Here is a 27,123-nt window from a genome sequence, read left to right on the forward strand (position 1 = left end):
GGAATGTGTTCAAGGTAAGAGAGAATTGCCTACTAAGGAAGTAAATAAAATTGTATATGAGATAATGAAGAGCCACAGTAGTTGGCTAGTGTAGAAGGTGTATTTGCAGAATGACAGAAGTTGGAATGAGTTAGTTTCAGTATTTTTCTATAAGGAAATTTTGTTCTCTGTATATAGGCGTATGTGAGAAAAAATTTCAGGAGCCACAGAAGCTGGCAGGAAGAATTTTCAGTAAGTTTATAATGACTTTTCATTAGTTTGGTATGCACTGTGTATAATAAGTGTGAAAGATGTGCTTCAGAGCTACTAAAGATGGATCGAGTAATATTTAGTAATTTCATAAAATTGTTTTCTCTTTTTGTATAATGTATATAGGAGATGTTGCAGAACTGTAGAAGGTGGCATGAATGATTTTCAGGGTTCAATAGTTTTGTATTCTTTATGTAATGTGTCATGATGTTTTTCAGGGCCGCAGATGGTGACAGAAATAGACTTTTACCTAATGGTTACCCTAAATATTTAATTAGTTTTGCATTTACTCAATCTATTCCAGTAGCTTTTCTGTTCGTCAACCCTTTCAAAGCCTCTTATATCAGTCACGAAAGCTGGCAATGGCCGAGAAGAGATGTACTGAACACATGCCCCTTGCATCTGGTGGCATCTACGGGCTGAGGATGACACACCAGCTATTGTTCACTGAGTATAATGTTCAGTGAGGTAATGTATTTTTCTTCTTTGTCAAGCACTTTCATGACCTTATATGCACATTGCTGTCTACTGTGTATGTCATGTTCTAGGACACTTACAAATGAGTCCCACAACTCATGGTGTGCCTTGTGCACTATTTGTTTTACAGCATTCCTTTTTCTTTTATGTTTCCCAGCTCTCTGACATTTTTGTCTATAGAAGCTTCAGATAAATTATTTGTTTTTCTTTAATCAGATGCTAACATATAAATTTCAAATGTAAGTAACAATGATTCATGAATGCACATTACGGAGATGATCAGCTTCAAATGTGGTGCATATTTGTAACAACGAATATGAAATTAAATTAAGGCTGTTGAAATACAATGCAGTGAGTAGAACAACATTCTAAACACTTTTGACCATGTTTCACTTTGCATAATGCATTTAAATGTAAGTCCAACTGCTGTTATTAATCAGTTAATCATCCATTCATACTAACAACACAACAACACTCCCTCAGGCAATTACAGTTACACATCTTGCAGTCACTGAGGGTGGCTGCAATTTGGAATAGAGAACAGTCAACACAAAGCCTTCTGAATGGTGCCAACTTTTGACTGTCTGTACTCAGGGGTTGGTGGTCAACTTGTCACAGCCTTACTATAGCTAGTCCATTGGAGGCTCGTAACATACTAATTTATGTAGGTTAATGTAGGTTACCAGTTAATAATATCAGAAAATATGTGGCCCAAGTTGCCACCTCACAGTGTGGATATTGGTTCTTGAGCAAAATATTTTAATGATTACTGCTATAACAAATTCCCTGGTGACAGTGTAGATTGGAAGGACTGGAAGTTCAAGAAGGAATAATGAAAATAAGGTACAAGTGTATTTAGCTGTTGGAGTGGAGTGGACACAGGTAGAGGACAATGTTGCTGTAGTGGTAGTAGGCAAATACATCTTGGTCGTGATGAGAGGTTGATAAGTACGAAGGATTGAAAAAACAGAGTATGAGAAATTTCACATGTTCTAATGAATTAAAAGTGCTGACTATGGCAGCAAAACACATCACAGTGAAAATGGGAAACAACCAGTAAAACAGAAGCAGCAACATGAAAGTGTAACAGGTACTGAGAGAAAAACTGATATAGATGGCATGGATGGGACTGCAAAGACAATGACACTGACAATGACATGTACAGAGCAGAGAAGATAGCAATTCATGTTGGGGGACGAAGTTTTATTCAAACATGGGAAACAACACAAGAGAATAACCCAGACTAGATCCTCCTTGATTGAATTAATTTTTCCAATCCTCAAGAGCTCTTCAGACTGAAATTTACTGTTTTGTTTTCAAATATAGGTGAAAAATCTCTATTAGGAGCACATTTCATATTCCTAAAATTATATACACCTTTGTACAATATAAAAATGCCACACAAAAACATGTGAATTTCCTTAACAATTAAAATTATTGACTTACAGTAATTTCACTGCATTTAAGTAACATTTCATTCCTACTTATTTGAGTTCTGTAGATCCATATGAGAATGTATCTCTGGATATAGAATGAGTAAATTTTTTACAAATTATTGTTTAGAGCACAAGTACATTGTTCTTATCATATAAATAACAGGAACAGGTAAGCCAACATATAACCTTATGTATGAGTTATCATACTTGACTGCTGAATGAATATGCAATTATACACACAGATATACATACACTTCAGTTTTTAATTACAATGTAGACAGACAAAGAATGATGATTAGGCCATAAAGGCTACAAAAACAGGTTTAAGCATACTCAGGAGATATTATGCACTTTGTCTTAGAAATTCGTCTATACTATAATAAGATCTATGAAGAAGGAACTGCCTCAGCTTTTCTTTAAACTTGGATATGTTTCTAACCAGCTCTTTAATTATTGGTGGAAGGGCATTAAAAATCCGGGTGCTGCTGTATATAACCCCCTTCTGCACCATGCTCTTTGTTCTTATATCACAATGAATATCAAGTTTTCTTCTGGTGTTATAATCATGGCACAAACTATTGATTTTAAATAAGTTGCTATTTTTTGAAACAAAGCACATCAGGGAAAAAATTATGTTGAGCAGTCATTGTGAAGATTTGAAGCTCTCTAAATAGATTTCTGCATGAGTGCCTAGGATGTACTCCACACACAATTCTTATGGCTCACTTCTGTGCTTGAAACATTCATTCATTCAAAACTTACCAAAAATCGTTTCACAACTGTCAGCCGATTTGAGAGGTGTAAAAACTGGTATTTACTCTGAATAAGTGCTGATGTTGAATGTGCCAGTATGAATCCATTAATCAATAAAAATGATGAAAAATTGGCAGCTAACAAAATTGTTTTCATGACTATACACATTTGTGATCCAAAATGTGCAATCCTGAAATGCAGAAATAATAAAAAATGACAGTAACAAGTCAATCTCTATATGTATATCATAAACCATTAACTCTATATTACCTTCAGTCATGCCTTCTCTGTTCATGCAAATTACATCACCACAAAATTTTTAATGAACTGAATATTACTGAAAAATAGCCCCACAATTAAAAATAAATGGTTAATTTTGGCCTGTGCATATTCTGCCAACATTTTCCATAAGGAAAGTCTTGAGGGAAAATGAAGATAGAATGAACAAACTATACAGAACAAGCTTAAAAAATACAAAAATACTGTATTTGCGCAAATACAGGCCATGTGTAAATATAGGCTGCACCTAAACTTTTGACAGGAGATTATAGTAAAAGTCTATACTGAATACTCAGTACACAACTAAATTTAAGAGGAAGTCCGATTAGACAGTGCCTTTAGTTGCATCCCTCTCCCTCCCCTTCTTCAATTCCCACAAAACTAAGGCTGACTCATCAACACACGCACACAGATGTGTATGTATGTGTGTGTGAGAGAGAGAGAGACAGAGAGAGAGAGAGAGAGAGAGAGAGAGAGAGAGAGAGAGAGACCAAACAATGGAAAATCCAGAATGGAATAATGACAATGTTATGAAAATGATTGCTACACACTATATGGAGGCACAATAAATAAACATGTTCGAGAAAGCACAACTCACACACACACAAAACCACTGTCTCCGGTTGCCCAGAAACAGTGGTAGCGTGTATGTGAGTTGTGCTTGTGTGAATGTGTGTATCTACTTTAGAAGAAGGCCTTTTGGCTGAAAGCTCACACGTTTACCAGTCTTTTTGTTTTGTCTGTCTGAGACTCAACGTTTCCTCTATATTGAGAGTAGCCATCTATTCATTTCAAATATCCACACATGCATGTTGCATTCATTTACCTCTGACAGCTGCCAACATTAAGCTAGATGTGAAATGTTACTGCACACATTGTTAAGGATAATGGTGCCAGGACCGCAAGAAGCAACTGGTGCTGCTTTCCCCTCACTTCTTCTCTCCCCTCAGCAGTCAAAACGCAGGACAGTGCATGACTTCTGCCATTCCTGATGGCCACCGCAAGGCTCGTCAACTTATCATGGACAATGATACAGATACTAAATATGTTGACAAGCCTACATAACAACTGACCACTGCTGAGCAACAATATTATGCTTTGTGCTTAGGGCACAACAGTACAGGTTTTCATATTGGGAGGTCTCTTGACCTGACTAATTTAAGAGACAGTGTAAGGAAGTTCATAGATGAGGGATAGAGATAGGTTAATCATATGTTAATTTGTGGGTGACAGTGGGAAATAAGCGTACTTGTTATACAGAAAATTTTAAGCTTCAAGTTATCAGCTATGCACAGGAACATGGAAAGCACGAATCTGGCTACAGATTTGATGTTGATGAAAAAAATGTTTGTTCGTGGTGCGCAAGAGAAGTGAAACTCTTAAACAGTTCAAACGTCAGTGTGTTCATTTTGAGAACAAAAGTATACATTTCCTGATGAGGAAAAATACTTGCTTGGTTTTCTAGTTCAAAACAGGAAACGTAGATACACCATTACAACTAAAATGATTCAAACTGCAGAGTGAAAATTGCCAATGGAATTTAAAGTTTCGTATGGGTGTGTTTGGAAATTTATGTAATGAAACAATCTATCTGCTTGTTGCAGAAGTGCAACTGTGTGAAGCTGCCTCAAATTTATGAAACATTTTTTTAAGCCTTCAGCTGCCATTCTCTTTATTTCCAGTACGATTGTACGATTTCAGCCTTAGGCCATATTCTAGTATTTTATGGATTATTTTTTTGTAGCAGATTATTTCATATACGTCGTTGCTCATATGATGTTATATATAAGAGCTTTGCAACAACTACTCGAAAGTAACGTGCTCCTAAAATGGCGTGAACAACTCGAATTATTTTATGAGCATAACATGATGTCATAGGAGCAACGATGTATATGACATAATCTGCTATTAAAAAATCATCCACAAAATACTTGAAAATGGCCTAAAGCCAAAACTGTAGAATCATACAGGAAATAAAGAGAGTGGCAGCTGAAGGCTTCAAAAAATCATTCAAAAAATTCACTGCAGCTGCAGACCCTATCGCACTGAAAACTTATGAAACACTTTGATCCAACATCAATGTAAAAACTTTTATTTACTTTCCCAAATAGGGAAAGTAGGCTAATTGCCAATCTATTTTGACATGCTGAACAGCACTACAGTAAGTAATGTAGGGAACAACGTGTGCAAATACACCAAATAAAAAAAAATTGCAACACCTAGAAGGAGATGTGCAACATAAACAAAAGTTGGTAGGCATGTTTCCATATCTGAAAGAAGGAGTCTAGTCAAATCTGGTGCCAGTTGCATAACAGTGACACTGGTAGTGCCACTTTGAGAATGCGAATCAGGTTTGCCTTAAATACACACTGTATCAGTTGTGAGTGTCAGTTAGCTTTGAGATGGGTGTGGTGAATTGATGATAGTCAAGGATGCCTTTAAGATGACAGAGACACCATTATAAACACCTGGGTTTGAACAAGATCATGTAACAGGGCTATGAGAAGCCAGATGTTCCTTATGCAATATTGCAGAAAGATTCAGCAGCAATGTAGCCATAGTACATGACTGCTGGCAGTGGTGGTCGTTAAAATGTACGGTCACAAGGAGATTGGGCTCTGGACAGCCATGTTGTACTACTGAGAGAGAAGAACATCATACTGCATCTGCATCAGCAATTTGAGCAGTAGCTGGCATCACAGGGACACAACATGCTGTTGCAAATTGATTACTTCAAGGGCAGCTCCAGGCCAGATGACCCGCAGTGTGCATTCCACTGACCCCAAACTACCACCATATGCAACTTCAGTGAATCGAGCGAGATGAGCCCATCAGAGGGCAGGCTGGAGATCTGTTGTCTTTTCTGATGAAAGCTCATTCTGCCTCAGTGCCAGTGATGACTATGTGTTGACTAGAAGAAGCCTGTTGAGGACCTGTAACCAACTTGTCTGCATGCTAGACACTCTGGACCTAGACCTGGAGTTATCATCTGGGGTACTATTTCGTATGAAGAAGGGGAACTCTCGTCATTATCCCATGCACCCTGACTGCAAATTTGTTACATCAATCTGGTCATTCAACCTGTTGTGCTGCCATTTATGAACAGCATTCCAGAGGCTGTTTTCCAACAGGATAATGCTTTCATGTATACTTCTGCTGTAACTCAACATGCTCTACAGTGTCGACAAGCTGCTCAGTCACAGATCTGCCTCCAACCAATCACATATGGGCCCTAATTGGACACCAACTCCAGTGTCATCCACAATCAGTATCACCCGTACCTGCATTGATCAACCAAGTGCAACAGGAAGTACTTCCCACAAACTGACATCTGGCACCTGTACAATACAATGCATGCACATTTGCATGCTTGTGTTCAACATTCTAGTCTTTATACCAGTTATTAATGTACCAGAATTCCCCATTTGCAATGGCTTATCTCTTGCTTACATTATCCTGTGATCTTGCAATGTTAATCACTTAAATATATTACCTAGACAAATAAATTCCTAAAATTAATTACTCTACTTTAATCATTTTTTGATGATGTGGTTTTTTTTTATATCGGTGTATGTACATGTGGTGCTGAAAAGCAGCAGTGCAGAGTGATGTTGAGCATTAATGCTGACAAACAAAAATTGCCACCATATGTATTTTTCAATCAGAAAACCCTCACCAAGGGAAAAAGCTTCCCAGATGGTATTATTGTAGGAGCTTGTGGCAGTGGGTTGATGACAGAGGAACCTGTCCTAGACTAGATTTCAGTAATGTGGAATAAGAAGCAAGGAGCTCTTTTTCACTCAAAATCAATGCTTCTGTTGAACAGTTTTGATAGGCACACTGGCGATAAAGTGAAACAAAAACTGAAAGAAGCAAATTGTTACCTAGTTTTTATCTGGCAGCGCAAAAAATATGTTTCAGCCTTTGGATAGGCATATACATCATAGTGTAAGGTAGTTTTATAGAAATTACAACATGAACAAAGCAACTTTGCCACCAGGAAGTTGTTTGCAGTTTGACTTTGTCAGAAGTGTGCCATTAGATTTTGGCTGCTTGATAATCATTATTGGAAGAACTTGTCATGAAAAGTTTAAAAAAACTGGAATTTCCAGTAATCTTAATGGGACTGAAGATGACCTTTGTGCTAATGACTCTGAGCAGCATTCTGGATAGCTGTCGAGGATAAAGAATCAGACGCTGGTTATGCTGAGGTTGTGGGAAGTGACTGCCTGATTTGGGTTACCAGTAGGAACAAACATGCTGTCGCAATTTGGTGTAATAAAGTTGGTTTTCTTTTTTCAAAATAGCTACTATATTTGCAAACATGATATAATAGTGCCTGGCAGATACTATTATAAAATTCTGACTACCACAGAAGTAGTGAAAACTGTGTTTTGTTTCCAAGTGCTAATATTCAATACAACACTAACACCAATCTTATCTGGCATGAACTGGCATTAAAAAGAACTTCTAGTTATTGTAGGTTTTAATTTGAACAATCTGAACAGTTATATTTGGCACATGTAGCAGGTTCATATATATATCATCAACATAGACACTGAGTTGAATAGCAACTATGAAATTCAAGCCTTCCAGATCAAGTTTTGCCAACATAAGTTGATGATTCATGTGGTGACTGCAGGACAAGGTAAGGAACATGCCTTGCTCTGCATTATGACAGCTGAGGTGGGATGGCAGCATGGAGTTCTTCCCATATTGCTGACACCATTACCCTTGCATTGTGCTTGTTTGAAAGCAGGCATGATACATGTGGAAATGTTGGCAGCATCTGGAGAGAAATGAAAGTTTTCCAACTAGTGCCAATATTCTCTGCTACTGGCAGCACCAGTAAAAATCACCTGTTACACATGTTCAAGCAATAAGATCATGGAATTGGTACATGAATTTAAGTTAGACACCTTTTATAGATTGTACTCCTTTCCGTCTCTTAGATAATTCAGTAACAAGGATAAGTAAATAATTTATATAACAACATAGAGTTAATAGCAATTATCTATGGCATTATTCACTGCAAACTTACATTATCTTAGAATGCAGTGAAAGAAATGGAAAACTTATAAAAATGACTCAAAAAATATTATAAAGGTTTGCTTCTTAAATCATTATGAAAGTAACAGTAGCAACTTGTAATTTCAACCCACAAGATATTCACACAAGTCAATCTGAAACTGACAACTTATGCTCTGAGGAGGAAAAATTTCAGTTATAGGCCATATCACAATTTTGCAAGCCAAAATTTAGAAAAAATTGCAGCCTATATTTGTGCAAATACAGTAAGCCTTCTATCGCAACACTAACGGTGCATACAAATATAGGGATTAAAATACATATGAAGTTTTACTTACAAAAGCTGCCACTGTCATATTTACATTGCTACTATAACAACGAAAACAACCAATTATTAACAAAATTATTTAATTGAATAAATAAAAAAATCTACTCACAAGCAGTGGCAGAACACACACATAAAAGACTGTTGTAATTGGCACTGCTGTCTCAACATTTCAAGCTGCAAATACTTGAACTCTTCGAACATGCACTGACAAACACCTACTTCAAGTGCAATTGAGAGTTTTATGAAAATGAGGATGGAGTAGCCATGGGATCACTACTGGCTCCACAAATTGCAGTGCTCTACATGGAACACTTTGAGGACATAGCTCTTCAAACAGCTCACTAGAAATCCCAGCACTTCTTCCATTATACTGACGATACTTTTGTGGTATGGGAATGTGGCAGACAGCCACTGGACAGTTGCTGAACCAACTTAACATCCATCGTAACATTTCTCTCATTATGGAAATGGAAGAGAATGGAAGTTTTCCTTTCCTGAACATACTAATAAAGAAGAAGGCAAATGGTATGCCAGCCCATTCAGCATATAGGGAACAGACACACACAGATCTGTACCTGCACGCAAAGAGCTGCCACCATCTAGTGCAATGGCAGGCAGTGCTCACCACCCTGGTACACAGGGCGCATAATATCCACGATAAAAAAAGCCTACCAGATGAACTATAACACCTGAAGGAAGTATTTTGCAAAAACGGATACAGTGAAGTGCATATCATTGCACCATTGCAAACCATTGCAAACCATGAAGAGGAATAATAGGACAACAGACTCTTTTTCCCTCCGTACCTGGGACCACTCTCAGCCAAAATTACAAGAGTATTCAGAAAATCTAACATAAAAACCATCTTCTGACCACTGATAAAGATTAAAGAGCAGCTTGGCTCTGCAGGCGTCCCACAAAAAAAGAATATACAAGAAATACATGGCACTGCCTGTGAATGTGGCCAACAATTGCGAAAATGCAGCACTTTATTTCAAAACGGTGTGATGAGAACATGATGCATGCATTAGTGGGAATACAATGAGAGTGGGAACAGCACCATCCAACACACAAGATGCGGTCAGAATGCTCACACAGAGATGTGATCGGAGCACCCATTATCCCTATCACTGCAGCCTCGGCCACCTCCCCATCTGCCAGTTGGACAATACCTGGCCACCCATAGCCAGGTAGAGAAGGGCACTCCACTAGCGTCAATATTACAGTATTTGCATATCTTGACACTTCACCAAAAGCTGATGACACTTGCACAATATTGTGGTATTTTAGCATTGCCACCCAACTGGAAAACCAAGAGCTTTTCTCCAAAAACTAACATTGCTGGATGTATATTAGATGGAAGATCATTTACATATATGAGCTCTCTGCTCATACATGTCTACAGAGCGGTAGGTTAAGTGTTTACCTTTTTCTGTGTTTTCCTCGTATTATATTTATTAAAAATTTTGTGCATATTAATCTGGTTAACAGGCTTAATCTCATGTTTCTGTAAACGTAAATTCATTCACTTCGCAGCACAGTAGTTGCTCATTTGCTTTGCTTCAAAAGCCCGTACATTTAGTAAGCTAGTCAGTCAGGCTCCAGATATACATCTACAAAGTAGCTAGTTAAGTGTTTATCATTTTCTGTGTTTTCCTTGTACTACATTTATTAAGTTTCATGCATGTTTTTCTGTTGAAGACTTTCAACCTTGAATTCTTGTAAGTGTTCATTCACTCTGTAGTGCACTAGTTGCCTACTGAACAGCCAGCTACATAGCTCATTAATGCATCAGTATCCATTGGTGACACATCAGGAGGGTAGCAAGTTGCATGTCTACAACTGTGTCGGCTTTTATAGCTTACTTCTTGAGACAGTCTTGCTAGGTTGGTTAGGATGTGTGCATGCTCTGTGCAGATGCAGGAGGAACTGGCCACAGTTTGCAAACAGCTGAATGCAGTTTTGACTACAGTCAGACACCTTCAGGCTGCTGCCTTGGGCTGTAGTGGTGGCAGAAAATCTGGCACATCACATGGGACACCTCAGGTGTTTCATGTTTTGCCCATGGGCTCTGGTTCTGAGGCATCTCCTAGTGCACCCGATGCAGTGGATCTGCTATCACAGCAGGATGGGGGACGGGTGGTAATACATTCGTGTCTCTCGAGACGGATATTCAATGTGGAGACTGGCCACCTGATCTTGCCCATTCACCTGTTGGTGGACAGGTGGCTACTCTTTCAGCAGGGCCTGAGCAGACACATGGGGGAGAGGGGTTTGCTAGGTATCGGGAGCTCCAACATTAGGCATGTTAGGCAGCTGCTTGGCCATTGGGTATTCAGGGCCAGAAAGAAAACCAATGTGCACTCGGTATGTCTGATGGGTCACCTCATCTGCGATGTGGAGGCGGCCTTGCCTGCGGCTGTAGAGCATGCAGGTTGCAGTCATCTGCAAGCTGTGGCTCACGTCGGCACGAATGACGCCTGTGCATTGGTTCTGAGGCCATCACCAGTTCATACAACTGGTTGGCAGAGGTGGTGAACACTGCAAGTCTCGTGTTTGGGGTGCCAGCACAGCTTACAATTTGCAATATTTTTCCCTGAGTTGATCAGGATCCTTTGGTTTGGAGCTGAGTGGAGTGTTTTAACCAAAACCTTTGCTGACTTGGTGGTGGTCTTGGCTGCAGATTTCTAGATCTGTGTTATCATGTTGGGACTTGTAGGACTCCCCTTAACAGGTCAGGGATGCACTACACAAAGTAAGCAGTTACTTGGGTAGCAGAGTATTTGTGGAGTGTATATGAGGCTTTCTAGGCTAGACAATAGTATGAGGTGCTCTGATGAAAGTTTGCCAGTCGATATGCAGCAAGGTAAGTCAGACAGTGTTCAGAATAAAGACACTTTGAATGCCAAAATTTTATCAGTAAACTGTCAACGTATTCATAATAAAGTTCCCAAAACGCCGTAGGAGAGGAAGAGCATTCAATGCAGTTAACAAAAATATTGACTCTACTGAGATCAAAGCTGAGTGTGACACTAAAGTTATCAGGTCATATATAACAGGTGTAAGTGAAACCAAGTTAATTGTTGGATGTCTTTACCAGCCACCCGATTCCACTGTGACAGTTCAAAAGTCATTCAAAGAAAGTCTACAGTCAGTAATGCGTAAATACCCAGATCATGCATTACTTGTTGGAGGCAGCTTTAACCTGCCAAGTATAGACTGGGACATCTATGGATTCATTGCAGAGGGGTACAGACAGGCTGTTACGTAAAATATTTTTGAACATGTTTTCTGAAAATTGGGTTGAGCAGCTAGCTCGGCAGCCTCCACAAAATTAAAGTATCTTAGATGATGAAGCTACAAACAAGCTGAATCTTATCGACAATATCTGTATAGAAATGGGGATTAGCAATCATGATGTCACTATAGCAACTATGATTGCTAAACTTAATAAATCAGTCAAGAATGTTAGGAGAGTGTTTCTGCTAGACAGAGCAGATATGCAGTTATTAGCTTCTCAATTAGACAGTGAACTGGCATCACTTGGTTTCACTAAGAAGGATGTAGAGGAACTATGGACAAAGTTTAAGCAGATTGTAAATCGTGGTCTGGAGAGTTATGTGCCTAGTAAGTGGATAAAGGATGGAAAAGACCCACCATCGCTTAATAACGATATTCAGTGAATGCTGAGGAAGCAGAGGCTGCTGCACTCTCGGTTCAAAAGGTATGCACCAATGACGACAAGTGAGGCTTAGTAAAGATTCGTGCATCTGTGAAAAGATCTATGTGGGAAGCATACAATACCACCATCACAACTTAGCAAAAGATCTGGCAGAGAACCCGAAGAAGTTCTGTTCTTATATGTGGCGCCAATGAAATCGACACCAACATCGATATGCATTCATCTTTGGAATCTAAGCATTATCTTTGGCTGTTCTGCCATTTTCAGTTCAGTTCTTTGTGATCCTTGTACATGTTAAGGTTAATAAACAAACTATTGCTAAACGGGTGTGATTATTGATGCAACCAACCCGGTAATCCTCCTCAAGCATAAGGACACTTCATTGCTTCCAATCACATTCAAATTTCATTGAAACATTTTAAACGTTCCCTAGCAATTCCAGCCTGTACACCAGACAGGATATATACACAGACAAGGAAAAAAAATTCCCAGATTTCCCGGTTAAAAAATCCACCTTTCTCAGTGGAAAACAAACTTTTTCTGTGTTAAGTGACAGTATACGTTCTCTCAGAACTGTAAAACTTATCAATCCTTTGAATGGCTGATGTTTAATATATCAACGTAGGACTTCCCAGCAGTATGCTGCATATTTTCGTATTACGAAAGTGTAAATTCGAATTTCACCAAACACAGCATGTCAGTTTCCGAAGCCATGAAATCAAAACTGTGACAGCCTTTTGTAAGCCAATCATAGCTCATGTCACATGATCTCCCGAGCTGATGACAGCAGATATTCAGAGAACAGGACATGTAGTTTAATCAGAAAATAACAACACCACTTACGCAGCACGAACACATAAACAGGTTCAGCTAATGGTTTAAATTAACATACATAGTCTGGCTACAAGAAAAGCTAAGCTTTCACATATAATATTGGTCTCAATGATTAATGAACTGCAAGAGAAGCTATGCTTTCACATGTAATATTAGTCTTTTTTTGAGAGTTATATTTTAAGATACATCACACAAATGTGCCAATAAAATTTAAGGGGAGGAGGAGGATATTAGTGTTTAACGTCCCATCGACAACGAGGTCATTAGAGACGGAACGCAAGCTCGGGTGAGGGAAGGATGGGGAAGGAAATCGGCCATGCCCTTTCAAAGGAACCATCCCGGCATTTGCCTGAAGCGATTTAGGGAAATCACGGAAAACCTAAATCAGGATGGCCGGAGACGGGATTGAACCGTCGTCCTCCTGAATGCGAGTCCAGTGTGCTAACCACTGCGCCACATCGCTCGGTCTTTTGGGCTCGAAATTCTACTAAGTGCCTCGTCCTCAAAGTGTTAAGTTTTAAACGAGACTCAAATGCTTTGTGATTTTAGAAATTCATAGCATATTCTCACATGTAACATAATTTATCTTGCATAAAAGGAAATTTTCTTTGAAAGTAATTCTTTTCAATCCACCATTCGCAATATTTTTGTGAAACCTGCTAGAAATAGATTTGTTTTAGCAGCTGCCAGAGTACCCCAGAAAACAGGAGTCACTGTGCGTGCACAGTTATGTTAACGTAGAAAGCCCATCCATATGTATAAAGCATTAAGACATCTTATATTATATAAGATCAAATAAGGCAGAAGGGATAGATAACATTCCATCAGAATTTCTGAAATCATTGGGGAAGTGGCAACAAAGCGACTATTGATGTTGGTGTGTAGAATGTACAAGTCTGATGACATACCATCTGACTCAGAAAAGCATCATCCACACAATTCCGAAGATGGCAAGAGCTGACAAGCTCAAGAATTATCACACTTAACAGCTCATGCATCCAAGTTACTTACAAGAATAATAACAGAAGAATGGAAGAGAAAATTGAGGATGCACTAGATGACAATCAGTTTGGCCTTAGGAAAGGTAAAAGCATGAGAGAGGCAATTCTGACATTGCAGTTAATAATGGAAGCAAGACTAAAGAAAATTCAAGACACGTTCATAGGACCTGTCAACCTGGAAAAAGCATTCAACAAAGTAAAATGGTGCAAGATGTTCGAAATTCTGAAAAAAGTAGGTGTTAGCTATAGGGAGAGATGGGTCATATACAATATGTACAACAACCAAGAGGTAATAGTAAGAGTGGATGACCAAGAACGAAGTGCTCATATTAAAAAGGATGTAAGACAAGGATGTAGCCTTTTGCCCCTACTGTTCAGTCTGTACATCGAGGAAACAATGATGGAAATAAAAGAAAGGTTCAGGAGTGCAATTAAAATTTGAGGTGAAAGGATATCAACGATACAATTCACTGATCACATTGCTATCTTGAGTGAAAGTGAAGAAGAGTTACATGATCAGCTGAACAAAATGGACAATCTACAGTATGGACTGAGAGTAAATCAAGGAAAGATGAAGGTAATGAAATGAGAACAGCGAGAAACTTAACATCATTATTGATGGTCATGAATAAGTTGAAGTTAAGGAATTCTGCTACCTAGGCAGTAAATTAACCAATGACGGACAGAGCAAAGAGGACATCAAAAGTAGACTAGCAATGGCAAGAAGGGCATTCCTGGCCAAGGGAAGTCTACTAATATAAAATATCGGCCTTAATTTGAGGAAGAAATTTCTGATAATGTACGTCTGGAGTACAGCCTTGTATGGTAGTGAAACATGGACTGTGGGAAAACCGGAACAGAAGAGAATCGAAGCATTTGAGATGTGGTGCTACAGACGAATGTTGAAAATTAGGTGGACTGATAACATAAGGGATGAGGAGGTTCCGAGCAGAATATGAGAGGAAGAACATGTGGAAAACACTGATAAGGATAAGGGACTGGATGACAGGACATCTGTTAAGACATGTGGGAATTACTTCCATGGTACTAGAGGGAGCTGTAGAGGGCAAAAACTGTAGAGGAAGACAGAGATTGGAATACATACAGAGCAAATAATTGAGGGTGTAGGTTGCAAGTGCTACTCTGAGATGAAGAGGTTATCAAAGAGGTTAGCACAGGAGAGGAGTTCATGGCGGGCCACATCAAACCAGTCATAAGACTGATGACACCCCCCCCCCCCCCCCAAAAAAAAAAAAAAAGGTCACAAAAGAAACAGGAAGTCAGAGTACTCCAAAAGTATTGGAATTTCATAAACCATACTAAAATGCATAATTCAGCTTGAAGGGCACACTCATATGCACATATTCACAGTGAAGTAGTCCCTAACCTGACACCAAGCTTTTCAGTGTGGTTTTTGGGACGTAAATTTTCTTGGAGTACCTGTACTGTACCATCTGATGTTTGGTTCTTTATTACCACATAATGCCATATATCAGAAGATAAAAACGTGCACTTGAAATTCAGTGAACAGTTGGAACTGGCCAATACTGTGGAATGCCTCAGTGGAAATGATTAGTAAAAGGCAAATTTCTTTAGCAAACTGACAAAAGTAACTTCATTGTTCTGCAAGGAGAGCAATGTTTGACTGCTAAAAATGTGGAAATAATATAAAAATCAGAAAACAAACTAATAATATATTTTAGCATTCCATAATTATGTGAATGTATTTTAATTCACTTGATAGTTCCCGGCCATAGAAATCCATTTTATTTTCATTTGATGTTGGAGCTGAAAATGAAGAGGGAAGAGTAAAATCACTAAATGTGAAGAAGAGTCATGTGAAGACTACCCCCTCCCCACAGTAAATCAGACTGCTATGCTCTTGCTCAAATCTGGCAGTTTGGGCACGCCAGAAAATTTTTGCAGTTAGCAACTGGCTGCTTGTTGATACACCCAATATCACACTTCATGTTGCCAGAAGTGGCAGTAGGTATGTGACTCAACTGTGCATGTGCATGTGCCTGCTGGCAATTGCTCAAATAAACCTAATGTAAACAGTTGTGATGTCACACTCATCGGATGCAGTTTGTTGTTACAAAGTATTATGTAGTCTTCGTCCTAAGACCCTCAACACATTTTGCTGTTGGCAGATGCTTGTGTGTGCACGGTGTTTCGATGTTTTAAATGGTGCACTCCCTTGTAATTTCATTTTGGCTTTTTTCTCTAGTTTATGTTTTATTGCTCCAGTATTATTATTCTACAGTAGTGGGATACAGTAATATTCTTTGTTGGAGTATGAGTTGTTACCAGTCAAAACTACAAAAATTTAACTGAAAATTAAGACAATGAAAAATTCCCGGAATTTCAAAAAATTCCTGTGGTTTTCCCAGTTTTCTCCGGGATAAAATAATTCCCAGGGTCTTCCCAGATTTCCCAGAGTGTATACACCCTGACCAGACAAAACCTGCAGTTGCACTGCACTCCCAACAGCAGAGATCACTCTCTGAGGGTATTGCTAGCCCACAATGACCTTAGAGAAGGGTTGAAGTGTTGGGGCAATGTCAGCAGTATCAGAGATTGTACAGAACACCTTCTCATTGTTGATTGTGCTGGAGACTGGCATTTTCGAGTATGAAATATGTGGGAATCAATGTCCCAAGGAATGGGGTGGTTTCACTGACACCATTTATGCCACCCATGAGGCCCTTCTGTGTTAATTTTGAGCAGTGATATAGCTTTGATGATGTTCCCATTGTCGGCAGAATTGTGGTGAAATTCTTTTGCTAGTGTCGACACATTGTTGTCTGAAGCATTGTCGAGTTTGAGGGTGATGTCACAGGGAGCCACACTTTTGTACCATGCATAGGAAGGCTGTAGGCATCTTTGAGCCAAATTTCAAACTTATATTGTTGCAATGGGAGACATTTAAGAGGTTTAAAAAAAGTGATCCTTTCATTCTGTTGCACAGTGCAATTATTACTCTCTTCAGCTAGTATTTTTACTTTCTGACATCTGTTCTTTAAGAGGATTTTAGCAGATTGATGCAGTGACTCTTACTCCATAGAATTTTAGAAAGAGTTCATTGCTCAAAAATGCACTGTAAGAATAATATATGATGATCACTCATGATCATCTTGTAGACATCTGTTTAAGGAATTAGACATTTTTACTGCCTCCAGTATACTTATTCCTTCATGAAGTTTTTAAGCTACCAAACTTCTGAAGCAACAATTATGTACATAATTACAGTAGCAAAAGAAGAAGAAGAAGAAAAAATCATTCATTACTCCTCAGAAAGGTTGCCTTTTACATAAAACGGCTGCCAACAAAATTTTTGATCACAAATCCCGTGATATAAAATGTCTGTCAGATGGAAAAGTTAAATGTGAAAACACAATGAAAAAGTTTATCCTTAGAAACCTCACCTGTAAATTCATGAAATATGTTTCAGAGTTTGCAACTACTTAACATTTAATTTCTCAACCCTACCATGGGCTCCACTGAGAGTACAATAAGGAGAGTTTATACCTACCCTCTAAATGTAACATATCCTGATACCACATACACTGCTACGAGATATTGATCAAATTTAGTTCTTAACCACAATGATGTCCCGTTTACAAGACTTTCTTCTATTTGTAACACACATGCTGTCTGTAAAGATAAAACAATTTTTTTTTAAATTGCATTCTGGTTAAATTTACGGTTGGAATGCAGCATGCAATGAAATCATATTTAATGAGAACAGACAAGTAATTACAAAGTATTGCATATTAACATCTAAAAAGGGAGGTGCATATGGACAAGACACTGCAGTAAATGAAATTATTGGTCAACAATGTAATATTTATATTGAAAGACCTGTAAAAATCAAAACACAGAAGTTCAGGAAGTGTAATTTAGGTTTTTACAGACCCTAAAAATTTTTCTGCTTCAGAAGCTTCACTTTGGAAACCATGTTTAATTTCATAAAAGCACTCCGGGCCATTTCTAACACTTTTTTTCTAATCATTCCATCATTATCTTCAATTGTCCTAAATAAAAAATCTCATCAACTGATTCCATAACTTAAGTGTTATCATCAGTTTTCTTTATAATGTACTCATTGGTACTAATTAACTTATAATCATTGATTTTGATGTCTACTTTCAGGCCTGCTAGATCTGAAATGAGGAAAGTATTGAAACAATGTCTACATCTACCTTTACATCTATGCTCTGCAAACCACCATGAGGGGCATGGCAGATTGTACATCCCACTGCACCAGTTAATAGGGTTTCTTCCTGTTCCATTCACATATGGATCACGGGAAGAATAATTGTCTGAATGCCTCTGTGCATGCAATAACTGTTCTAATATTATCCTCATGATATGTATGTGAGTGATACATTGGTGCTTGTAGTATATTCTTAGAATCATCACATAAAGCTGGTTCTTAAAACTTGGGATATTTTACATCTGTCGTCAAGAGTCTCCCAGTTCAGCTCCTTCAGTATCTCTGTGACACTCTCCCACAGATTAAACAAACCTGTGACCACTTGTGGTGCCCTTCTCTGTGTACATTCAATATCCCCCGTCAGTCGTATCTGGTACGGGTCCCACACACCAGAGCAATATTCTAGAATTAGCCACACAAGTGATTTGTAAGCAATCTCCTTTGTGGACTGATTGCACTTCCCCCATATTCTACCAATAAACCGAAGTATATCACCTGATTTACCCACATCTGAACCTATGTGATCATTCCATTTCATATCCCTACAAAGTGTTACACACAGGTATTTGTATGAGTTGGCCAGTTCCAACGGAGACTCACTGATATTATAGTCACAGGATACTTTTTTTTTATGTGCACAGTTTATATTTCTAAATATTTTGAGCAAGTTGCCAATCTCTGCACCTTGTTGAAATCTTATCAAGACCTGACTGAATATGAATATTTATGCAGCTTCTTTCAGATAGCACTTCATTACAGATAACTGCATCATCTACAAAAAGCCTTATTTTACTATTAATATTGTCTTCAAGGCCATTAATAAACAACATTAACAGCAAGGGCCCCAACACACTTCCCTGGGGCACACCTGAAGTTACTTCTACATCTGACAATGTCTCTCTGTCCAAGACAATATGCTGTGTCCTCCCTACCAAAACGTCCTCAGTTCAGTCACAATTTCACTTGATAAATCATAAAACTCTATTTTTGACAATAATCATAGGTGTGGTACTGAGTCAAATGCTTTTCAGAAATCAAGAAATACTGTATCTACTTGGTTGCGTTGATCCAAAGCTTTCAGTATGTCAAATGAGAAAAGTGCGAGTTGTGTTTCACACGATTGATGTTTTCAAAATCCATGCTGGTTGGCATTGAGGTGGTCATTCTCTTCAAGATACCTCATTACATTTGTGTTCAAAATATGTTCTAATATTCTACAACAAGTTGATGTTCAGGATACTGGATGGTACTACTACCCTTCTTGTAGACCAGTGTGACTGGTGCCTTTATCCAAGCACTGGTCATTGTTTTGTGGGATCTGCAATAGATAATAGTTAGAAGAGGGGCTAACTCAGCCACAAGTTCAGCATAGAATCTGACAGGGATTCCATGGTGGCCTGGAGCTTTGTTCAGATACCTAAGGGAGGCAAAAATTTGATTGTGATGGAGGACTGGAATTCAACAGTAGAAAAAGAAACATAAGGAAAATTAGTAGAAGAATACAAGTTTGGGGATTGGAACGGAAGAGGAAACTACCTGACAGAATTATGTCCCATCCACAATTTAAATATTGCCAATACTTGGTTTAAAAATTGTGAAAGAAGATTGTATACATGAAGCAGACCAGAAAACATGAGAAGATTTCAAATAGATTACATAATGGTAAGGCAGAGATTTTGAAATGAGAGTTTAAATTGCAAAATTTTTCCAGGGGCAGATGAGGAGTATGACTATGATCTACTGGTTGAGGAAAGTAGATAAAAACTAAAGAAATTGCAGTAATTTGGAAACTTACAGAATTAAGACCTACATAAGATGACATAAGCAGAGGTTATTGAGAGATTCAAAAGAAGCTTTAGGCAATTACTGAAACAGAAATAAAGTATGTAACAGATTATAAGAGAAGATAAATAGGTAGCATTAACAAATGAATTTGCGAAGGCAGGAAAGGATTAAACAGCCAAACAAAATCCCAGTAGAAATCTGTGAATATTGCATGAGACACTGAATCTAACTGATGAAAGGAGAAAATATAAAAGTACAACAAAAAAGCAGACAACAAGGGACGGACATGCCTAAAAACTGAAGTAGACAGGAAATGTAAACTAGCAGGGAGGAGAGGCTAGAGGTGAAATCCAAAGCTGTAAAAGCACAAATTACTGTGTGAATCACAGATGGAGCATATAGTACAGTTAGAGAAACCTTTGGAGAAAAGAGGAGCACTTGCATGAACATTAGGAGCGAAGATACCCAGCTCATACTAAGCACAAAAGGGAAGGCTGAAAGAGGGTAGGAATATGTGAAGGGTCTATATAAAGGGGACTTGAAAACATTATTATAGAAAGAGAAAAGGAACTGAGAGATATGATACTGTGAGAAGAATCTGACAGATCTTTTATAGCCCTCTGAAACCCATCCACTGTAGCAGACACCATTCCCTCAGAATATTTGAGATCCTTGGGCCTGTCAGCCTCAACAAAATCATTCCACCCTGCAGATAAGATATATCAGACAGGCAAAAATCATAATACTTCTAGAAGAATGTAGAAATTGCTACTGTGAAGAAGACCATTGCTGAGAGGTGTCAATATAACAACTATCACTATTGTTACATTCCATCCAGGATTTTCCATTGTTTGAACTATCAGTTCCATATGCAACGATTACAAAATACTGACAGTGTTTATTTTGAGAAGAGTGTGAAGACTGGTAGACGCTGACCTCACAGGAGATTACTTTGGTTCCCAGCGAAATGTACAAATGGTTCCAGAGAAATGTATAAATATGTAGAGCCACATTGACCCTAAGGCTTATCTTAGAAAATACATCAAAGAAAAGCAAACCTTCATTTATAACATTTGTAGAGTTAGAAAAAGCTTTTGACAATGTTGACTGGAATACACTCTTTGAAATTCTGAAAGTAGCAGGGGTAAAATACAGGCAGTAGAAAGTTATCCACAACTTGTGTAGAAATCAGACTGCAGTTATAAAGTGGAATGGTGTGAAAGGAAAGCAGTAATTGAGAAGGGTCTGAGAGGGAACTGTAGTGTCTCCTCTAAGTTACGCAATAAGTAAGCTGTTATGAAAACCAAGGAGAAAGTTGAAAAAAAAGTTAAAACACAGTGGGACAAAAGAAAAACTATGTGCTATTCTGATGACATTCTAATTCAAGGACTTGAAGGAGCAGCTGAACGGAACTGATAGTCTCTTGGTTCGGTTTTGTTGCACAGCAGAATACCGTACGTGGTGCAGCCAGAAAAATTTCAAACACTTTCTATGACAACATAAGAAGCAGAGCAGAAGATGCCCGTAGTGAAGTGGAAAACCAGCAGAAAAGAACTGACAATGGTACCACAGTGAATACAGAAGCTACTGCAATACCATGAATGTGATGGGTGGCCGAGCATGCAATGTAGCTTGCCTGCCTGGAACAGTTCCGTCCTCCGTCACTGCGGGACCCACCTCCTCTACCTCAAAATCACTCTCTCCAAACCTTCCAGGAATTTCTCACTTCCAGCCTTGCCTCTCAGTCCTTCTTGAAAAACCTTAATCCCACTCCCAACATCACCACTGCTGAAGCTCAGGGTATCTGTGATCTGAAGGCTGACCGATCCATCGTCATTCTTCCGGCGGACAAGGGTTCCACAACCGTGGTACTTGATCATCGGGAGTATGTGGCTGAGGGACTGCGTCAGCTTTCAGACAACATTACATACAAAGTTTGCCAAGGTAATACCATTCCTGATGTCCAGGCGGAGCTACAAGGAATCCTCAGAACCTTAGGCCTCCTACAAAACCTTTCACCTGACTCCATCAACCTCCTGACCCCACCGACACCCCGCACCCCTACCTTCTACCTACTTCCTAAAATTCACAAACCCAATCATCCCGGCCGCCCATTTTAGCTAGTTACCAAGCCCCCACAGAACGTATCTCTGCCTACGTAGATCAACACCTTCAACCCATTACATGCAGTCTCCCATCCTTCATCAAAGACACCAACCACTTTTTCAAACGCCTGGAATCCTTACCCAATTGGTTACCGGCAGAAACCATCCTTGTAACCACTGATGCCACTTCCTTATACACAAATATTCTGCATGTCAAGGGGGTCTCGCTGCGATGGAGCACTTCCTTTCAAGCCAGTCACCTGCCACCCTACCCAAAACCTCTTTCCTCATTACCTTAGCCAGCTTCATCCTGACTCACAACTTCTTCACTTTCGAAGGCCAGACATACCAACAATTAAAGGGAACAGCCATGGGTACCAGGATGGCCCCCTCATATGCCAACCTATTTATGGGTCGCTTAGAGGAAGCCTTCTTGGTTACCCAGGTCTGCCAACCCAAAGTTTGGTACAGATTTATTGATGACATCTTTATGATCTGGACTCACAGTGAAGAAAAACTCCAGAATTTCCTCTCCAACCTCAACTCCTTTGGTTCCATCAGATTCACCTGGTCCTACTCCAAATCCCATGCCACTTTCCTTGACGTTGACCTCCATCTGTCCAATGGCCAACTTCACACATCCGTCCACATCACATCAAACCCACCAACAAGCAACAGTACCTCCATTATGACAGCTGCCACCCATTCCACATCAAACGGTCCCTTCCCTACAGCCTAGGTCTTTGTGGCAAACGAATCTGCTCCAGTCCTGAATCCCTGAACCACTACACCAACAACCTGAAAACAGCTTTCGCATCCCGCAACTACCCTCCCGACCTGGTACAGAAGCAAATAACCAGAACCACTTCCTCATCCCCTCAAACCCAGAACCTCCCACAGAAGAACCCCAAAAGTGCCCCACTTGTGACAGGATACTTTCCAGGACTGGATCAGACTCTGAATGTGGCTCTCCAGCAGGGATACGACTTCCTCAAATCCTGCCCTGAAATGAGATCCATCCTTCATGAAATCCTCCCCACTCCACCAAGAGTGTCTTTCCGCCGTCCACCTAACCTTCGTAACCTCTTAGTTCATCCCTATGAAATCCCCAAACCACCTTCCCTACCCTCTGGTTCCTACCCTTGTAACCGCCCCCGGTGTAAAACCTGTCCCATGCACCCTCCCACCACCACCTACTCCAGTCCTGTAGCCCGGAAGGTGTACACGATCAAAGGCAGAGCCACGTGTGAAAGTACGCACGTGATTTACCAACTGACCTGCCTACACTGTGAAGCTTTCTATGTGGGAATGACCAGCAACAAACTGTCCATTCCCATGAATGGGCACAGGCAGACAGTGTTTGTTGGTAATGAGGATCACCCTGTGGCTAAACATGCCTTGGTGCACGACCAGCACATCTTGGCACAGTGTTACACCGTCCGGGTTATCTGGATACTTCCCACTAACACCAACCTATCAGAACTCCAGAGATGGGAACTTGCCCTTCAATATATCCTCTCTTCCTGTTACCCACCAGGCCTCAACCTCCGCTAATTTCAAGTTGCCGCTGCTCATACCTCACCTGTCATTCAACATCTTTGCCTCTGTACTTCCACCTCGACTGACACATCTGCCCAAATTCTTTGCCTTTACATATGTCTGCTTGTGTCTGTATATGTGCGGATGGATATGTGTGTGTGCGCGAGTGTATACCTGTCCTTTTTTCCCCCTGAGGTAAGTCTTTCCACTCCCGGGATTGGAATGACTCCTTACCCTCTCCCTTAAAACTCACATCCTTTCGTCTTTCCCTCTCCTTCCCTGTTTCCAGATGAAGCAACCATTGGTTGCGTAAGCTTGCATTTTGTGTGTGTGTGTGTGTTTGTGTTTATGTTTGTTTGTATGTCTATCAACATACCAGTGCTTTCGTTTGGTAAGTTACATCATCTTTGTTTTTAGATATATTTTTCCCATGTGGAATGTTTCCCTCTATTATGTTTAAAGAATACATAGACATAAGGCCTATGCACAATATTTTTAATATGTTTTTATGAAAATTTTGTTTGTAATATGTTTTTCAGAAAGATGAAGTTTTACCCGAAGTTGGGTTGATGTTGGCAGATGATTCGCTAATCTGTGATGGATACACTGTTTAGCTAGTAGTACTGCTCCAGCTCATTGAATCAATTTTTCACTTTATAGTACATCCACTCTTCTATTTTTTCTCTGTAGATTATATGTAAATGCTGTGATTATCTCCTGCTGTCTGATGACCATAATTTTACAGATGACTATGTAAGATGTGCTTATACTTTTGTGTATGTATCTGGTTCAGTGTTATGTTTTTTAATGTGGCTTGAATACTGTAATTTGAAGAGGCAGATTCATGCCGACAGACATTAATTCACTACACTGTTATTCAAGAAAGATTCTCCTATGAGAAATCCATACTTTATTGAAAGTGAAGGAAGGAGACTGGTTAGTAATTTTGATTTCAATATTTTGTGAAAAATGTGTACCTTGTGTTTAGCAAATGTTGGCAGACTTTTGTTCCCACAGCACAGTCTCTAAATAATTTATTTAAAATGTTTATAAAACAATTTTTGAAGATTGAATTAAAAACAGATTGGATAACCGAAGATATTTTTTTGAGTTACGAAGTTTTGTTGTAATAATACTTTTTGACTGTAAACGACTGAAAAAGTGTGAAAAACTTATTAAAATCCTTAAAATCCATCCAAGAAATGAGGGAGGGAGGGGGGGGGGGGGGTTGAAAGGAAAGGCTAACAGTGTTTGTTTCTTAACTATAATTCTTGTGCAGCATTATAATCTGTGCTATGATTCATGTGGAAGAATACTTCCTTGTGAGATTCACCTGTTTTTTTGCTATTTGTTTAACAAAGTATTGCAGTCCCTAAGTCCCTGGTAATTTTAACCATAAAGATACAAATAACTCTCAGTAACAAAAACAAACAGAACTCTCTTGAAAGATTGCTTTTTAAATATTTGTGTGTCACACTTATGCTTTTCTATTATCATTACCTCTGACTTTAGTAGTAGATTTCTGAATTTTTTTGTGAGCAGTATTAATTAAATACTAGTCATTATTTTGCTATCCTTGAATAATTAACTGTAAAGAACTACATTCACCTATGCTTTAGGATACAAAGCCTTACTATTCCTTATTACATCCCTTTGAGATGTACGTTAGTCCTCAATCTCATCAAAATAATAGACATACAAGGCTCATTGACACTCAGCTGAATACAACAATGTGCATAATATCTGGCACAATCAGATCCACCCCAGTTTATTGGCTTCCACTGTTATCCGGTATAGTGCCTCCTGATCTACGCAGATGTACTGCCCTTATGAGGGAATTCCACAAGATCTCCAGGAATTCGAACCTACCCGCATAACGACCCACATAACCTACCTGCATAACAACCTGCCACTTTTAAATCATAGGAGACTGAAATCACGCCATCCAACTCTGTGTGATGCTGCTGACATGGTTGCTAACGATTTCAAACCCCTTGAAGAATGGAAATGTCGGTGGAAAGCAGTGACAGATACGCGCCTGCATAACATCTTCTCAGTTGCTAAACTTCTAAGTGGATTCGACCTACCACGCAAGACCTGGACTACCCTCAACAGAATCCGTTCTTTGCTGTCTCTGACAGAATTACAATGTCATCGCCGAACCTCAAAGTTTTTATTTCTTCTCCATGGATTTTAATACCTACTCCAATTTTTTCTTTTGTTTCCTTTACTGCTTGCTCAATGTACAGATTGAATAACATCGGTGAGAGGCTACAACCCTGTCTTACTCCCTTCCCAACAACTGCTTCCCTTTCATGTCCCTCAACTCTTATAACTGGCATCTGGTTTCTGTACAAATTGTAAATAGCCTTTCGCTCCCTGTATTTTACCCCTGCCACCTTTAGAATTTGAAAAAGAGTATTCCAGTCAACATTGTCAAAAGCTTTCTGTAAGTCTACAAATGCTAGAAACGTAGGTTTGCCTTTCCTTAATCTTCTTTCTAAGATAAGTCGTGAGGTCAGTATTGCCTCACGTGTTCCAGTATTTCTATGGAATCCAAACTGATCTTCCCCAACATCGTCTTCTATTAGTTTTTCCATTTGTCTGTAAAGAATTTGTGTTAGTATTTTGCAGCTGTGGCTTATTAAACTGAATGTTTGGTAATTTTCACATCTGTCAACACCTGCTTTCTTTGGGATTGGAATTATTATATTCTTCTTGAAGTCTGAGGGTATTTCGCCTGTTTCATACATCTTGCTCACCAGATGGTAGAGTTTTGTCAGGACTGGCTCTCCCAAGGCCGTCAGTAGTTCTAATGGAATGTTGTCTACTCCTGGGGCCTTGTTTCGACTCAGGTATTTCAGTGCTCCGTCAAACTCTTCACGCAGTATCGTATCTCCCATTTCATCTTCATCTACATCCTCTTCCATTTCCATAATATTGTCCTCAAGTACATCACCCTTGTATAGACCCTCTATATACTCCTTCCACCTTTCTGCTTTCCCTTCTTTGCTTAGAACTGGGTTTCCATCTGAGCTCTTGATACTCATACAAGTGGTTCTCTTATCTCCAAAGGTCTCTTTAATTTTCCTGTAGGCAGTATCTGTCTTACCCCTAGTGAGATAATGACATATAACTTCATTCAAAGTTCTGTCACATGCCTTAAAAAATGCTGTTTTGTAAAACATCTTTTCTTAGTCAAATATCTTGGACACTTTCAGTGTTAATTTAAACTTTTACCTTCACAAATATAATTTACAGACTTTTTGTAAAGGATGAGCCAGACAATAAGGGATTTTACTTTATTATATGAGCCTCAAAACGGTAACTGCCATTGCCGGCAGTGTTAGCTGCCTGTGAATTCTTTCATCCCACAGTCTAGTAACAGGATGCCAGCACTGAGGAAGGTCA

At 39.2% G+C, this 27,123-nt stretch overlaps 1 protein-coding gene across 1 annotated transcript in view; it reads right to left on the bottom strand.

Moving 5' to 3' along the window:
- The window catches only part of LOC126188365 (cyclic nucleotide-gated cation channel beta-3-like), a 318,171-nt gene that overhangs the window by 199,711 nt on the left and 91,337 nt on the right, over window positions 1-27,123 (bottom strand). Inside the window, exons 3-4 of the mRNA XM_049929963.1 lie at window positions 17,600-17,721; window positions 2,925-3,105 (exon numbers count right to left, since the gene is read on the bottom strand). Of these exons, the coding sequence (XP_049785920.1) occupies window positions 2,925-3,105; window positions 17,600-17,721 (303 nt within the window). The remainder of the gene's footprint in view (window positions 1-2,924; window positions 3,106-17,599; window positions 17,722-27,123) is intronic.

Source organism: Schistocerca cancellata, chromosome 5 (assembly GCF_023864275.1).
Source record: "Schistocerca cancellata isolate TAMUIC-IGC-003103 chromosome 5, iqSchCanc2.1, whole genome shotgun sequence".
NCBI classification, from domain to species: Eukaryota; Metazoa; Arthropoda; class Insecta; order Orthoptera; family Acrididae; genus Schistocerca; species Schistocerca cancellata.